Raw genomic sequence first — 15,774 nt, forward strand, 5'->3', positions numbered from 1 at the left:
ACATAATATTGTTTATTACTTTTCAATTCTAGAGACATTTATGGATCTATAGGCATCTAAGGCCTGGAAAAATCAGAAAACTGGGCTTGGGTTTATTTCTCAAATCTAATTGCTAACTTTATATTTTTTTAAAAGGGTAATTTTGAGACCATTTAAAAAGCATATGGTTGACACAGTTAAAAATTAGCTAATTTGTGGATGCTCAAGGCTGTTAGTTAAGCTATAAGTTTAATAATATTAAAAGAGTTTAGTAGGAAAAAAGATATGCTAATTAGCAAGATCCCTCCATTTCCAGAATAAATGTGGAATGTTACTAAAATGTTTCACAAATGAGGGTCTTTTTTTTTTCATGACATAATTTTTTTTTTTCCTTTTTGTGTATTTAATAGAATTTCAAGGACTTAAAAAAAGTCATTTTGAATCTCGCTCCAGAGCTAAGGAGTTCAGAGAGAAGATAATGGCAGAAACACATCTGTTCAGCACCGAGAATACACATGTGGTTCTGGGCCACATCCCGAGGGGATGGACAGGACACAAAGGGCCTCCTGCTCTAAGAATAGCTGACGACATTAAAAACAGGCAAATGAAACCAGGTGACATCAAACAACTGGGAACTGACGCAACGCTGCGACTAGTCTGAGTGACTGGGAGGAAGAAACACACAGTCCAGGCAGGTTGCTTGGACAGCCACATGTTCAGTAACGGCTCAGCACTTAGAAACCGTCAAGGGTTGCTTCTTTGATTCAGGTTAAAAATATCCAGTTCTATAGATTTTTTAAAATACAGCACACATTTTTGATACTTTGATCATTTTTACAGTTGAAAATTAGCTAAATCTGTACAATTTTTTTTTTTACATTTTCCCTCAATTGAGAAATCAAACTGAATACACGTCTACTCCAAAGGCCAACGGATGCTGTGCAGGGAGAAAGCATTAGCTCAAGGTGTCTATTTACAGCCTGTGTTCTACATGAGGGAGACTCAGGTTTAGTAAAATATTCTCTCCCAAAATGGCATCAGCTGCAATGTGATCCGCAGGCACTGTCCCTGAGGAGCACTGGGAGGAAGGAGGGGAATGATGGAGAACTCCATGATGGACAGAACCACAGGGTCCCAGGCACTCCAAGTAGGTAGGTAGGAGAAGCTTGTCTAAAAGATTCTGAAGAACAAATACAAACTTTGTTTCGAAATTTCAAGGAGCAGGACGCTCATTACCAAACACGGCAACTCATCCCTCTATTGAGCTCCTCCTATTATTAAAAGACTGTCGAGTAAGATGACCTGAAACCAAGTTTATTTTGATGCTTTTCTCACTTGGGCATTGGTTTTCTCTCCTCGGAGCAACTCAGCATTCATTTCCCCATTCCTACAAAAGTCCTTCAAATATCTACTGGGATTCTTCTCTTGTTCAAGGGTGGAGGTTACATTTTTGGCAGCTTCCAAGGGTGGTGAAAGGGGCTGGAATACTATAAGCCATGACCATCACGCTCAGAGGTGTGTAGGGTTGGGTGTAGGATGCATGGAGTCCCAAAGCTAGTATGTCAAGTTCACTGACTTCCCTAATCAAATAGATAGATGACCAATTGTTCCAAAGGATTCAGATGGAGAAAATGAAAACTTTTACATAATGGACATTTTCAAAACTAGTACATGGAAACCTGAAGATGGAGAATTTAAAAAGATCCACTTTTGGAGGAATAAATCTCCAATTGAAGTTTTAATTGAGACTGAAATCCAGTTGTCAAGAAATAAAAAACCAGCTGTCAAGTTACTTTGAAAAGAAATTCTACAATGTCTAAAATCGGAGTGGCTTCTCCATGCAAACCCCAGCTTCCTCGCTGGTGTGTAACTCAGCAAGCTTGCCCGGCTCGTGCCGGGGGAAGATTCTCTCAAACTCACCAAGGAGCTACTCAGACATGAATGATGATGCAAGTACCGTTACATCTCACAGAAGCTTCACGAAACTCCAATTAGAATAGTCTCAAAAGAGCTAGAAAGCAGCGGAATTCTACATTTTATTTGCCAGAGAAAAAAGTTCCACTGATGCATATTTCTAAAGCTGCTAATCTCTTGGAAGCCAAACATCTGTTTCACTTAAATACATTGTACCCTCTCGCTCATTTTAAAGAGCCAAAATGAATTCTAATATATTAGTACATTAAAAAGAAGAGAGACCCAGTTTTAGAGTGCTACCAAAGACCAGGATGAGATTTTATAAAAAATTCTAGTGAAATTTTACGGGAGATTCATATAGGAAGTGCTAGAAACAAGGGTTTATACAGAGAAAGTGACAATTCAAGTCTTTTCTAGAATACTGTGATGCCAGGAGATAATTAACACTTGATTTTAATTTAGGGAGAATCTGGAGGTCGTTTTTTGTTCTTAGGATAAAATGTATGGCGTGATTGAGAAAATGGTAAGAAAAATAATTTACAAAAGGGTAAAGTAAATCTATAAAAGGACAATTTTTTTGTTACCAAGGAAATCCTATGAAATAGGCCTTTAAAGGAGTTTTTTTTTTTTTTTCCTCTGCTAAAAAGACTTTCATACCTCTGCTCTCTCCTAGGTGGCAGTGTGGCATAAAAGGAGACTATCCCAGAATCCATTAACCATTACAGGATTCAAAGATCAGTAAGAATAGAGATTCAAGGGAAAATACTTAATACGGTATTAGAATAAAGAAACACATTTCTATAAATAGGAAAGACGAGTACTCACTGGTTCCACGTTATATGAAAAAAGAGCGTACTCTCTATCTGGAGATATTTCATATCTGATGGCTCTTAATGATTCCTAAAAGAAAAAAAAACAGCAAAGAGTTTTAAAACATATACATATAATTCAAAACCTTGCAATGAGACTGTGCCTGATGGTGCCATCTTCAAAATTTATCAATAAGATTCCTTTGCAGAAAACTTGCTAAAGTCTGTTAAACATGGTTATGTTCTTTTTTTTGGCTAATGGGATAATGTTCAGTTACATCATGTTCTTTTACACCTTATTTGTTGTTTTTCAAATTTCAACAAAACATATTATATCTATTGAGACAAGTTGATGTAAATAAACATAAAACAATTCTTTTCCCACAAGATTCCCAACCTCTCTGTATCTTTAAACATGGGCTTCCCTAGTAGCTTAGACAGTAAAGTTTACGCCTGAAATGCAGGAGACCCAGGCTGGGAAGCTCCCCTGGAAAAGGGCATGGCAACCCACTCCAGTATCCTTGCCTGGAGAATCCCATGGACAGAAGGTCCTGGCGGGCTACAGTCCATGGGGTCGCAAAGAGTCGGACACCACGGAGCAACTGATACACATCTTTAAGCGTACATTCCTTTGCTCATTGTTATACTTAGAAGCTTATATTAAGCAGATTTGTTCCTAAAATAGAATCGCATTCCACACCTGATTTGGCAACCTGCCTTTGCACCTCCATGGACACTGAGTCACAAGTCAGTGGATAGAGGGCTCATGTTTTCTTTCAAATTTCTTCACAGCACACAGGTGATTTTACATAAATGAAATAATCAAAAATGCTGTGTTTCCCTTCAACTTGTCTGTCTTCTCTGAAGCACTCGCACTGCTGTACAGACCCTCACACCCAGTGAGAGAGCCCAATATTGTCAGCTTGGCATGCACCACTCTACAAATGATGCCATGACCACATGCAGACATTAGATGTTTCAGTTCAGTTCAGTCGCTCAGTCGTGGCCGACTCTTTGCGACCCCATGAACCACAGCACGCCAGGCCTCCCTGTCCATCACCAACTCCCAGAGCTTACTCAAACCCATGTCCATTGAGTCGGTGATGTCATCCCACCATCTCATCCTCTGTCATCCCCTTCTCCTCCTGCTTTCAATTTTTACCAATATCAGGGTCTTTTCAAATAAGTCAGCTCTTCGCATCAGGTGGCCAAATATTGGAGTTTCAGCTTCAGGCTCAGTCCTTCCAATGAATAGTCAGGACTGATCTCCTTTAGGAGGGACTGGTTGGACCTCCTTGCAGTCCAAGGGACTCTCAAGAGTCTTCTCCAGCACCACAGTTCAAAAGCATCAATTCTTCGGTGCTCAGCCTTCTTTACGGTCCACCTCTCACATATGTACATGACCACTGGGAAAACCGTAGCTTTGACTATACTATGTATGTTGACTAAAATATTTTATCAAATGTTCAGCATTATTTGTTTCAAAGTTCTAATTAGGATTCTGTTAAAGTTTTATATCAATTTTAAGAGAATTAACATTTTAAATACTGTATTCTCGCCTAAGATTACATTGCTGTTGTTACTGTTCAGTTGCTCAGTTGTGTCCGACTCTTTGCAACCCCATGGACTGCAGCACGCCAGGCTTCCCTGTCCTTCACCATCTCCTGGAGCTTACTCAAACTCATGTCCACGGAAAGCATATGAAAGACGAGATCAACCATCTCATCCTCTGTCGACCCCTTCTCCTCCTGCCTTCAATCTTTCCCAGCATCCCGATCTTTTCTAATGAGTCAGCTCTTCGCATCAGGTGGCCAAAGTATTGTAGCTTCAGTTTCAGCATCAGTCCTTCCAATGAAAATTCAGAGTTGATTTCCTTTAGGATGGACTGGTTTGATCTCCTTGCAGCCCAATGGACTTTCAAGCATCTTCTTCAATACCACAGTTCGAAAGCATCAATACTTTGGCATTCAGCCTTCTTTATGATGCAAATTTCAATCCCTACCTGACTACTGGAAAAATCATAGCTTTGACTATAGATATTTGTCAGCAAAGTAATGTCTCTGCTTTTTAATACTTTTAAGATTACATTGTATCTTTTTATTTTTTTCAAATTTTCAACAAGATTTTATAGTTTGCTTTACTCTAACTCTTAGCACTTTCCTTAGATTTATCCTAGGTCTTTGTACTGTTTGTATGCTATAAATGGAATATTTTCTCCATTTCTATTTCTAGATATTCATGTTAAGGAATAGAGAAGGTATTGATTTATTTATGTATTAAAGCTATATTAATAAATTTTCTTATTAATTACAGTAGTTTTTAAAAAACTAATGTCTTTTAGGTTTTCTGAAGTAGAATTACATTATCAGAAAAGAGATATATTTTCCTGTACTCAGCATGTAGTTTGCTTGTATAATGCATTTCCCACCATCCAAGAACATATTAAATATTAATGGTGATGTTGAGTATTCCTTCCTGACTATAATTGAAATGGTTTTATTGTTTGCCATTTAGAATGATTTTCTTTGCTCATTGGTCCATGATAAATAGTCTTTATGCTATTTAAGCTGTTTTTACTGTTATCTTACCTGGAATTTTTGTCAGGAGTGGTTGATAAATTTTATCAGATGCCCTTTCAGCATCTTCTGGCAAATTTTAAGTGTTTTCCTGTTGTTGTGCGGTTGCAGTGAATTTTGTTGATTGACTTCCTGACACCTAAATGCCGTTGTCATGATCACATCTCACTGTTCAGAGAACACTATTATTCGCATACACGACTGAACTCTACTTGCCAATATTTTATCTATAATTTTTGCATTTACGCTCGCTAGTGAGATCAGTGTAGAGTTTATACTTTGCATTATTTGGGGCTATTTAGTTATCAGTGACAGAATGTTTTAATAGCACTATTCTGACTTTAAAAAATACTGGGTCTATAAAGATGATGTATATATATAATATACATATACATATATATATGTATATTATATATATATATGGGGGGCATGTTTCTGGTGAGATAGGCATCAAAATGGTTGTGCCCTGTTTTCTTGTACTAGATACACAGGTGTGTGGTTGAGTGCAGAGAAGGAGAGGGGGCCATGCGGGAGAGAAAGAAAGAAAATGTAGGATGCTCCAAATTACCAAGTAATAGAAGGGAAACAAAGAGCAGAAAGCATCAATATATCCACAGGCTCTTTTGTGAAAACAATCTCCTCGTAAAAAGAAAAAAAGAATACACAAGTAAAATGCACAAGATTAGTACTGATGACACAAAAGCCAAACAGTGGCCAGGTTAAATGAACTCCAAGAGGACGCTGTCGGACACGACTGGGGCTGAACACAGACGGAGGACACGGTGGACTCCACGGAAGCCCGCACCAAACAGCACATGGACGGCTGTGACTGCGCCTCCCTAGGCAGTGAGGAAGAAGGGAACTAATGGGCCAGGCGGTGCGGCCTGTACCTGGGCCCCTCCTTCCCCTGGAAACCACTTTATCTGGGATCAGACAGCCCCGGGTGCTGCTCCCAGCACTGCCTGTGACAGCCAGAGAAGACTCGAAAGCGCAGTCGCTAGAGAACAGGCTGCAAGGACGATAAAGCTCGACCGCCGAGAAACATCTCCCGGTGGCTTCCCGAGCCGACTTCCCTCTAACCTTGGAAAAGGACCGTTCCGTGCACTTAGATGCATCGTTGATTTTTGCATTATGCTAAGCTGATGCACTATTTTGCATCTGTAATCTTTATTTTAGTCAATACGAGGTGGCCTCCAGGAGCAATCCTGTGACACGCCACGGGGGACCACAGGTATGAAAATGCATCTGAAGCTGGGCCCCCTTCTCAGTCTCAAGGTGATGGATCCCTGTGGGTGCAGACGCTGCGGCTGCATCCCTCATGCAATTTAAAAATAACTTTGTTTGGAATTAGGCAAAGCTGAGTTCAGCTCTCGGGAGTCCCAGTTAACAGCTATATTACTCTGAAAAAATTATTTTAACCTTCATAAACTTCAGCCTTCTTATTGATAAATAGTAAATGTTCCCACTCATAAGACTCCTAAGGATTTCAGTTAAATAAGATAATATATATACCGTGTTTTACTTCTTGTCGCACTGTGAGCTCTCAAATATCAATCATCGTTGATTTATCCTGTGTAAACCCTGCACATCCTCTTCCTCAGTTTCCCTGGCCGTCTGCCCACCTGGGCTGACGTCTCCTGACCGAGATCTCCGACTTCCCTGAGATGGCCCACTCTTTCACCAACAAGGCTCAAATCCCCCGGACGACCCAGACCTCTGCTTCAGCTCTCAGCTGCCTGCACACGCAGCGTCTCCAAGTCTTCCCGGTTCTCCCTCCACAACACAACGTAAACCCATCTCATCTCTGCTTTTCTCCCTCCATTCAGGGCGTCATTTCTCTTCTTCTGGACCTGAAGCAGCCCCTGCGGGCTCCTGACCTAGAGTCTTTCTCTTCTCCAAATACCCTTTTATACTGGAGTCTAGACTTTCCTAAAACACATAGTTGTCCTTGAAAATCCCATCCGTTCCAATCTCCCACAGAGTAAAGAGGACCCACAAAGTACCACACATGTGACTTTCTTTTCCAGGACTTTTAAGCCACAGCCTCCCAGGCCCCTCCTGGACAAGCTCACCAGGTCACGACTTCTCCGTGTGTCCAGAACCCTCCTGACTCCATCTGTTCATGCTGTAAGGATGCCACTTCCCACTGGTCTGCAGACCACAGTTGCCTTCCAGGGGTGGCTGGAATGCTCCCTCTTCAAGACCTCATCTATTGTCAAGGCTAACACCCTTTCCTCCTTCCTTCCTTATTCCCGTCCCACATGGGACTACAACTTGGAACATATTTCATTCAGATGCTGCCTTCTTTTATACCTGGGCTGAAAGCTTCCCAGAAGTAGACACTGTGTTTTATGAATCTGGTATCCCGCCACCCACCTCCTCGTGCAGCTCAGGGTCTCACTCAGAGAAGACTCCTCCTTAAGGTCGAATGATGCCCTGCAGCGGTGAGCGCAGAGCAGCATCAGCCCAGCCTCCCCTACAGAGGAACAGGTCTGGGGCAGAAACACGGAGCTGCGCCTGGACTTCTTCTCAGGTCTTTTACAAACACAAGTATTGATATAACATATTCTACTCACCTACGTTAAAATTAAAAGCAGGAGAGGGAAGGATTGGGAGTTTGGGATATATACATACATATATATATATATATATACACATACACACACACACACACACACACACACACATATACACACACACATTCCATAGGGCTGCAGAGTTGGACACGACTGAGCACACAGAGAGACAGATGCACGTGTATATATATGAAAGTGAAAGTGTTAATTGCTCAGCTGTGTCTGACTTTGTGACCCCCACGGACTGTAGCCCACCAAGCTCCTCTGTTCATGGGATTTCCCAGGGAAGGGAGGGGGTTGCCATTCCTTTGTCTAGGGGATCTTCCTGACCTAGGGATTGAATCTGGGTCTTCTGCATTGTAGGCAGATTCTTTACCATCTGGGCCACCAGGGAAGCCTATATATATGTATATTTACATATATATATAACTGAATCGCTTTGAGGTACAGCAGAAACTGACAACATTGTAAATCAACTACATTTCAATAAAAAAATTTTAAATAGAAACAAAGAAAATAAACATTGGAAAATAGTTTAAAGAGTTAAATTATACAATTTATAAAGTTAAATATATACAATTATATGCAAATTAAAAGGTTAAAAACAGAATGAAAATGAGAATTAAAATAAGTAAAAAACACTTCTGTCTTTTGTTCTGTCTTGTCATATGAGAGGTAGACAAAGAAACGGAAGGAAGAGAAGGAGAAAAAGTAAAAGAAACCATCAGGAATACAAAGGAAGGGGTCATCTGAGACCCCAGAGGAAAAAGGAAAAACACAGAAGGACAGAGAGGATGCGCTGAGCCAAGTAGACACGGGAAGAAACACAGAATACACAGACGTGGACCACAGCCGTCTACAGTGTTCCTGCAAAAGATGCTGACTTCTCAGGCTGCCCTTTTGTCTGCAGACTCAAAGTTCTGACACGCCGAGGCCAGTCTGGTCAGAAGCCAAGGCTTGTGGTCACTCTGCGGACGGGCCAGCTGCCCCGGCCCCACCAGCCAGATCTGCTATCTGTGAGAATAGTATGTTTTGCTGCTGCCAATACAATTTTTAAAGCAAAGCCAGAAATGTGGACACTGAGTTTGTACAAAGCTACTCTGTGGGCCAAACAAAACCTTTCCCTGGACACTGTCGGAGCCAGAGCTGACCGTCTGAATTACGGACAAAACAAGGCTATTCCTCTGCCACAGCCCTGACTCGGGGGCCCAGTTTAGTCATACTACTGATGGCTAAACACTTAGTCAGCTTGGGGCAGCAGTGCTTGCCGGGCACAGCCGGCCCCACCACAGACGTGTCCTAGCTGGGGGTCTGTTGGCACCAGTTCAGGGAAGAACCTTCTGGATTTCCTTGGCCATTTCTCTCCTGGAGTCTGGAACAGCTCTAAGAACACTTGTAATTATGTCCCTCCCTGTGGGGAGTTAGAATTCATTCATTTTTAGAGAGTGAGATAAAAATTCAAATTCTACTGTCTCATGATGATATAAAATCAAAGAGAGAAAGAAATTAGAGAAACAAAAAGGCTTTTCATTTAAATGCTAATCCAGCAATTTAAATAAGTAATTAAAACAAGTCGATCAGTAATTAAACAAGTAAAGACATAAAAAGTTGAGAAAGTCTGACATAAGCGTAACAACAGGATATTTTTTCTATTTGCTTGTTTTTCTCTTCCAAGTATTTCCAGGAACCATCTATAGCTCTTACATATTCATCAGTGGAAGAAATCTAATGTCTTTGGAATGTGAGGTTGAATTTTTTAAAATCTGATTAAAATTACTGAGTGAATGGCATTGAAACAGCAATTATGGAAATCATCACACTGCAAAATAATGTACAAAATTTCACCGCCCAATGAGACGAGCTACCGTCAGAACTCAGGGTTGACTTCCCAGCCTTCTCAGGGTACATGGATGATGCTGACAGGTGTTAACTGAAGTGTATTATATTGCATTCTTTTGTGTTTATTTACTAAAACATCATAAACATGTTTGCATTATTTAATACTCTGTAGCCTTCATAACTATTATTTTAAGGGCAACATCATGTTAATTAATTAAGCAGTTAGGCTGCCTTGGGTCTTAGTTGGGTCTTTGCCATGGCATGAGGACTCTCGAGTCGTGGTGTGTGGGTTCGGCAGTTGCGGCATGCCGGCTTAGTTTCTCCGAGGTACGTGGGATCTTAGTTCCCCAGCCAGGGATCGAACCCACATCCGCTGCATTGCAAGGTGGATTCTTAACTGCTGGAGCACCCAGGGAAGTCCCTTTAATTTACTCTTACCAATTGAGCTACGAGGGAAGCCTATTTTTACTTACTTATCTCATTTCTCAAGTGTCATGCCTTTTCACTATTGTAAGAAACGTTTTAGAAAATTTACTTATGACAAATTCCCTGGAAGGAGTCAGAAGACGTAAATATTTTTATTAACCTTGGACGCATCGCTCAGTTGCTTCCCAAACACCTGGAACGATGTAAACAGTACACTGAATGACTGAACCCACCGTGCAGCTCCTGGCTGACCAATGGTATCGTAAGTGCAGAGAGCGTAAGAGCATGGGGACCGCAGCTGACACGGTGGCCTACGCTGAACCAGCCTGCTGGATCCACAGCTCATGAAGTGGAGGTCAAGTCACGGTTGTCTGTGGACCCTCTTGGTTTCCTCACGGAAGAAAGGAAGGGTTTGAATGACACAATCTGCAGAGACTATTTCCACTTTAGATACTGAAATCTCAAGCAGAGGCCAACACTGCATCTGGTGGAGAATTTTTACAACTACTATGTTTCAGAAGAATTGGAGAGATGGTGGTGAGTTTCTGTAAGAATTTCAGCCCCTGTGAAATTTATGTTATTAAGCCCATTTTAAATGTACTTGCACTGGAGAAAGAGAATCAGTGGGATGACTGTGGCAATTTCTTGAAACAACACAGCAGTGAAGTCTGCCGCCGATGAACTGCTCCTTCACGAACAATTTCTCTGTAGCAGGCAGGGCTGTTTGAAAGTGCTTTTCCCACGGTAGAATGTCTTTCAAAACTGGAGTCAGCGCTCTCAAACCTACTGCTGCTGCTTCTCAGTAAGTTGAGGGAACACACTAAATTCTTTGTTGTTGTGTCAACCATCTTCACAGCATCTTCTGAGGAGTAGACTTCATCTCAAGAAACCACTCACTTTGTTCATCCATAAGAGCAACTCCTCATCCATTCAAATTTTATCATGAGATTGCAGCCATTTAGGTTCATTCTCAGGCTCCACTTCTAATTCTAGTTTTCCGGCTGTTCCACATGTGCCATTACTTCCTCCAGTGAAGTCTCGAACCCCTCAGAGTTATCCGTGAGGGTTAGACTCAACTTCTCCCAATCTCCTGTTAACATTGGTGCTTTGACCTCTTCCCATGAATCATGAATGTTCTTAACATCTAGAATGGTGAGTCGTTTCCAGAAGGTTTTCGATTGACTTTGCCCAGATCATCAGAGGACTCACTATCTATGGCAGCTATACTCTAATGAAATATTTCCTTATGGGCTTAAAAATCAAAATTACTCTTAGATCCATGAGCTACAGAATGGTTGTGTTTGCAGGCATGAGAATGTTAATCTTGTTGTACATCTCCATCGGAGCTTCTGGGGACCAGGTGCATTGTCAATGAGCAGTAATATTTTGAAAGGCATCTTCTTTTCTGAGCAGTAGGTCTCAACAGTGGGTTTAAAATATTCAGCAGACCATGTGGTAAACGGATGAGCCATCATCCAGGCTTTGTTGTTCTGTTTATAGAACACAGGGCAGAGTAGATTTAGCCCAATTCTTAAGGGCCCTAGGACTTTTGGAATGGTAAATGAGTACTGGCTTCAAGCGAAAGTCATCAGTTGCATTAACCCTCATTGTGAAGAGTCAGCCTGTCCCTCGAAGCTTTGAAGCCACGTATTGACTTCTCTCTCGCTATGAGAGTCTTTGATGCTGTCTTCTTCCAACATAAGACTGTTTCATTTATCGGGCTGGCCAAAAAGTTCATCTGGTCCGTCTGCTGAGATTCTGGCCAGCCCAATAAATTGAAGCTGTGTGGCTTACTGTAGCCACCTTCACTGATCATCTTACCTAGGTCTTTTGGATGACCCACAGCTCCTACATCAGCACTTGCTGGCTTCACCCTGCACTAGATGCTAGAGAGACGGTTTCCTTGCACAGACTTCACGAACCAGCCTCTGCCAGCTTCAGACTTTTCTCCTGCGGCTTCCTCACCTGTCTCAGGCTTCGCTTCAGACTTTTCTCCTGCGGCTTCCTCACCTGTCTCAGGCTTCAGAGAACTGAAGAGTTAGGGCCTTGCCTGGATTAGACTTTGGCTTAAGGCAATGCGGTGGCTGTTCAGATCTTCTGTTCAGAACATTAAAACTTTCTCCACGACACCAATGAGGTTATTTTGCTTTATCATTCGTGTGGTCACTGGAAGAGCACTTTTCACCTCCTTCAACAACTCTTCCTTTGCATTCACAACGTGGGTAAATGGCCAGAGGCTTAGCTTTCGGCCTGTTGCGGCTTTTGAGGACCTCCCTCACTACGCTTCACCACTTCTGACTTTTGACTTAAAGTGAGAGGCCTGGAATGTGACTCTTCCTTTCACTTGAATACTTAGAGGACCTTGTAGGGCCATTAACTGGCCCAATTTCAATACTGTTGAGTCTCAGGGAACAGAGAGACTGAGAAAAGGGAGTCAGGAGAATGGCTGGGAGTGGGGAGCAGTCAGAACACACATTTTCAATTAAGTTTGCTTTCTTATATGGGTGCTCCCCAGGGTGCCCTGCAAAGAATTATAATAGCAACATCAAAAATCACCGATCACAGTTCCCCATAACAAACAGAGTGAAAAATCTGAGGTATGGTGAGAACTGCCAAAATGCGACAGAGACGCACAGTGGGCAAATGCTGTTGGAAAAATGGCACCAAAAGACTTGTTTGACGTAGGTGGCCACAAACCTTCAATTTGTGGAAAAAACACAGTATCTGAAAAACTCAGTAAAATGAGTGCTGCGTGCACAGAGTCCACGTGAAAGCTGGCTTAGACTTTATTTTTAGAAATTGGAGGGAAGGCACCCGCCTCATTTTGGGACACAGCCTAGACCCAAGTCCTACAGGGAAGGGGCTCAAAGCCAAGGATGCTAATCCTCCATCCACCACTGCTGACCTAGTCTCCCTGGGTAACTCTATTTAGAGCCGCCACTGGCTCATCCTGCCGGAGCCTTGATCCACCGGGGCTCTCCCACAATCCTGAGCCGCGTTGACTGACGTTCACATCCCGGTCTGCTGACCGAGTCTCCCTGGGTATCTCTATTTAGAGCCGCCACTGGCTCATCCTGCCGGAGCCTTGATCCGCCGGGGCTCTCCCACAATCCTGAGCCGCGTTGACTGACGTTCACATCCAGGTGTGCCACGTCTGTCTGCTCATGTCGTCCAGAAAACGCTCCTGGGAGGCGGGAGAGGATGCACAGAGCTTGCACAGCTGCCTGAAGGCCTGCCGCTGCGAGCAGACAGCAACGCCAGCGTGGGGAGGAGCTGGGTCAGAAACCGCCCCCATCCTTACCGCACTGATGCTCCGGGGGACCGACGGCTCACTCCTGTTTTGTGACCTTTTATGTTCATTCACACGATACAGTTATGGACCACCTACTGTGTGCAGGTCACAGTGCCAAGCACCGTGGAAGAGACAAAACTAAACCAGGCCGGACCTGCCTCCGATGAGCTTTACAGCTGAGCAGCACGGGTCCCCGGCTCCCAGACGACGTGCTTGTGATTTCATTTCCCGTAGAAATCTAAAAGGAACGCCTCAAAAGTATTCAAAAAACCAGCAAGTGCACCGAGATTTTTTTAAAAGATTTTTTTCAGATGTGTACTTATTTTTAAAGTTTCTACTGAATTTGTTACATTGTTTCTGCTTTCTGGGTTTTTTTGGGGGGAGAGGACTGCAAGGCATGCAGAATCTTAGCTTCCCAACCAGGGATCAAACCTGCGCTCCCTGCATTGGAAGAAGTCTTCACCACCAGGGAAGTCCCCTGGCCAGGATCTTTTGGTAAATGCTTCCTAAAGTCAGTTATCATGTCACACCAAATATGATACACTACCAAATAATAAGGGTCTGAAAACGCCCATCAGAAGATAACATAAAAACCCCCAAAGAATGCAAGTAACAGTGCAAACCAGGATGGAATTACCACAGAATGCTAAATGTCTCCTTGAGCTCACAGCTTAAACTATTTGTGGAGTTCTAAAATATTTCATGATCTGACTTCTACCATTTGAAGGTGTGAGAAGGGACAAATGACCTCCTTTTTGTTAAAGGAAGTTGTTTGGGGGGCAAGTGAGACCCCTCCAGGTGAGCCCAGCATAGCGCAAGCTCTCGTTTGCATAATCATCAATGATCTATAAACCATTTTGCTAGATTGGCTAGTGTGAGTGGCATTCAGTCTCATTCCCTTCCATTGATCCATCCCGGGAAAGAGCCAGTCACAGAAGCCAAGGAGCCAGGACAATGCTTAAGGCCAGTGGGCTGGGGTACCCACCCTATGGGACCTTGCTTGTGAGGCTGGGGAAGGAGAATGAGGTTAGGGGTCAGACTGCAGGTTAATGGTCTAAACTCCTGACCCAGGCATTCACTGCTTCATGTTCATGTCACCACTAGTTCTGGGTCGTTTTAAGAGAAACCTGAAGATTACAGGTAGCCTCACAGGTACACAGTTCTCTCTCTCAGCTTACCTTTATCACTGAAACAATCTCAAGCTTCTGAGTTTCGAACAAGGAGAGACTGCTTGGTGAGCCATCACCGCAAAGGGAAGAGGGCGGATCAGACGAGAGCCACTGCCCTGTGTTCCTGCTCTCTGCAGCCCACGCACCCTCCCGGGAGCAGCGGGTCCCTTGACCCCAACGCCCCAGAGCACTGTGCTTCCCTTTCTTCATGTTTGCTCCTGAAAACACACAGGGCAGACAGCCATCTCAAGGCTGGATCGCTCCATCGGCTTTAACTTGCAGACGGAGGTGCTGAAGAACAAGAAGTTTAACTGGCTCAAAAGAACTTAAATCCAGAGCTTCTATATTCTAAATGATGATGCAGGCCGCCAGGGACTTTTCCTCTTAAGGTCTGTCTAGTCAAAGCTGTGGTTTTTCCAGTAGTCATGTATGGATGTGAGCGTTGGACCATAAAGAAAGCTGAGCGCTGAAGAATTGATGCTTTTGAACTGTGGTGTTGGAGAAGACTCTTGAAAGTCCCTTGGACTGCAAGGAGATCCAACCAGTCAATCCTAAAGGAAATCAGTCCTGAATATTCATTGGAAGGACTGATGCTGAAGCTGAAACTCCAATACTTTGGCCACCTGATGCAAAGAACTGACTCATTTGAAAATACCCTGATGCTGGGAAAGATTGAAGGTGGGAGGAGAAGGGGACGACAGAGGATGAGATGGTTGGATGGCATCACGGACTCAACGGACATGAGTTTGAATAAACTCCGGGAGTTGGTGATGGACAGGGAGGCCTGGCGTGCTGCAGTCCATGGGGTCACAAAGAGTCGGACAAGACTGAGCAACTGAACCGAACTGAATTTATCTGAGGTCTGTTTATAGGAGTCTTTACGTGCAGCTTTGAGCCAGGAATAAACTGGGTTGATCATGAACAGTATTAATCAGAATGTATGTACACCTTTGGGGGTCGACAAATGTTTCTGATGTGAGTGGATAAATGACATGTTAAGAAGAAATTTCATTACATAGGATGCGCCTTCCGATTTTTAAGCAGAGTTCTTCCTTTTCTCTCTACCCAAGGTGTTTTCCAAAGTTGCTTTACTGCTCGGCTAAAACAACTTCGGTTACAATACTCGATCTGTCACACGGTATTGATCTGAGAAAGAGAAGGCCGTTCCTAGTCTTACGCAGCTGTACGCACAGC

General features: G+C 43.1%; 1 protein-coding gene across 6 annotated transcripts in view; it reads right to left on the reverse strand.

Moving 5' to 3' along the window:
• Nucleotides 1–15,774, reverse strand: part of DPP6 (dipeptidyl peptidase like 6) — an 801,122-nt gene that overhangs the window by 264,608 nt on the left and 520,740 nt on the right. For all 6 annotated transcript variants that reach the window (XM_086394726.1, XM_086394729.1, XM_086394730.1 and 3 more), the window contains exon 5: nt 2,719–2,793. In XM_086394726.1, the coding sequence (XP_086250852.1) occupies nt 2,719–2,793 (75 nt within the window). The remainder of the gene's footprint in view (nt 1–2,718; nt 2,794–15,774) is intronic.

The sequence above is a fragment of the Bos grunniens genome, chromosome 4 (assembly GCF_055505025.1).
Source record: "Bos grunniens cultivar Pamir isolate PY7600 chromosome 4, Bosgru_T2T1.0, whole genome shotgun sequence".
NCBI lineage: Eukaryota > Metazoa > Chordata > Mammalia > Artiodactyla > Bovidae > Bos > Bos grunniens.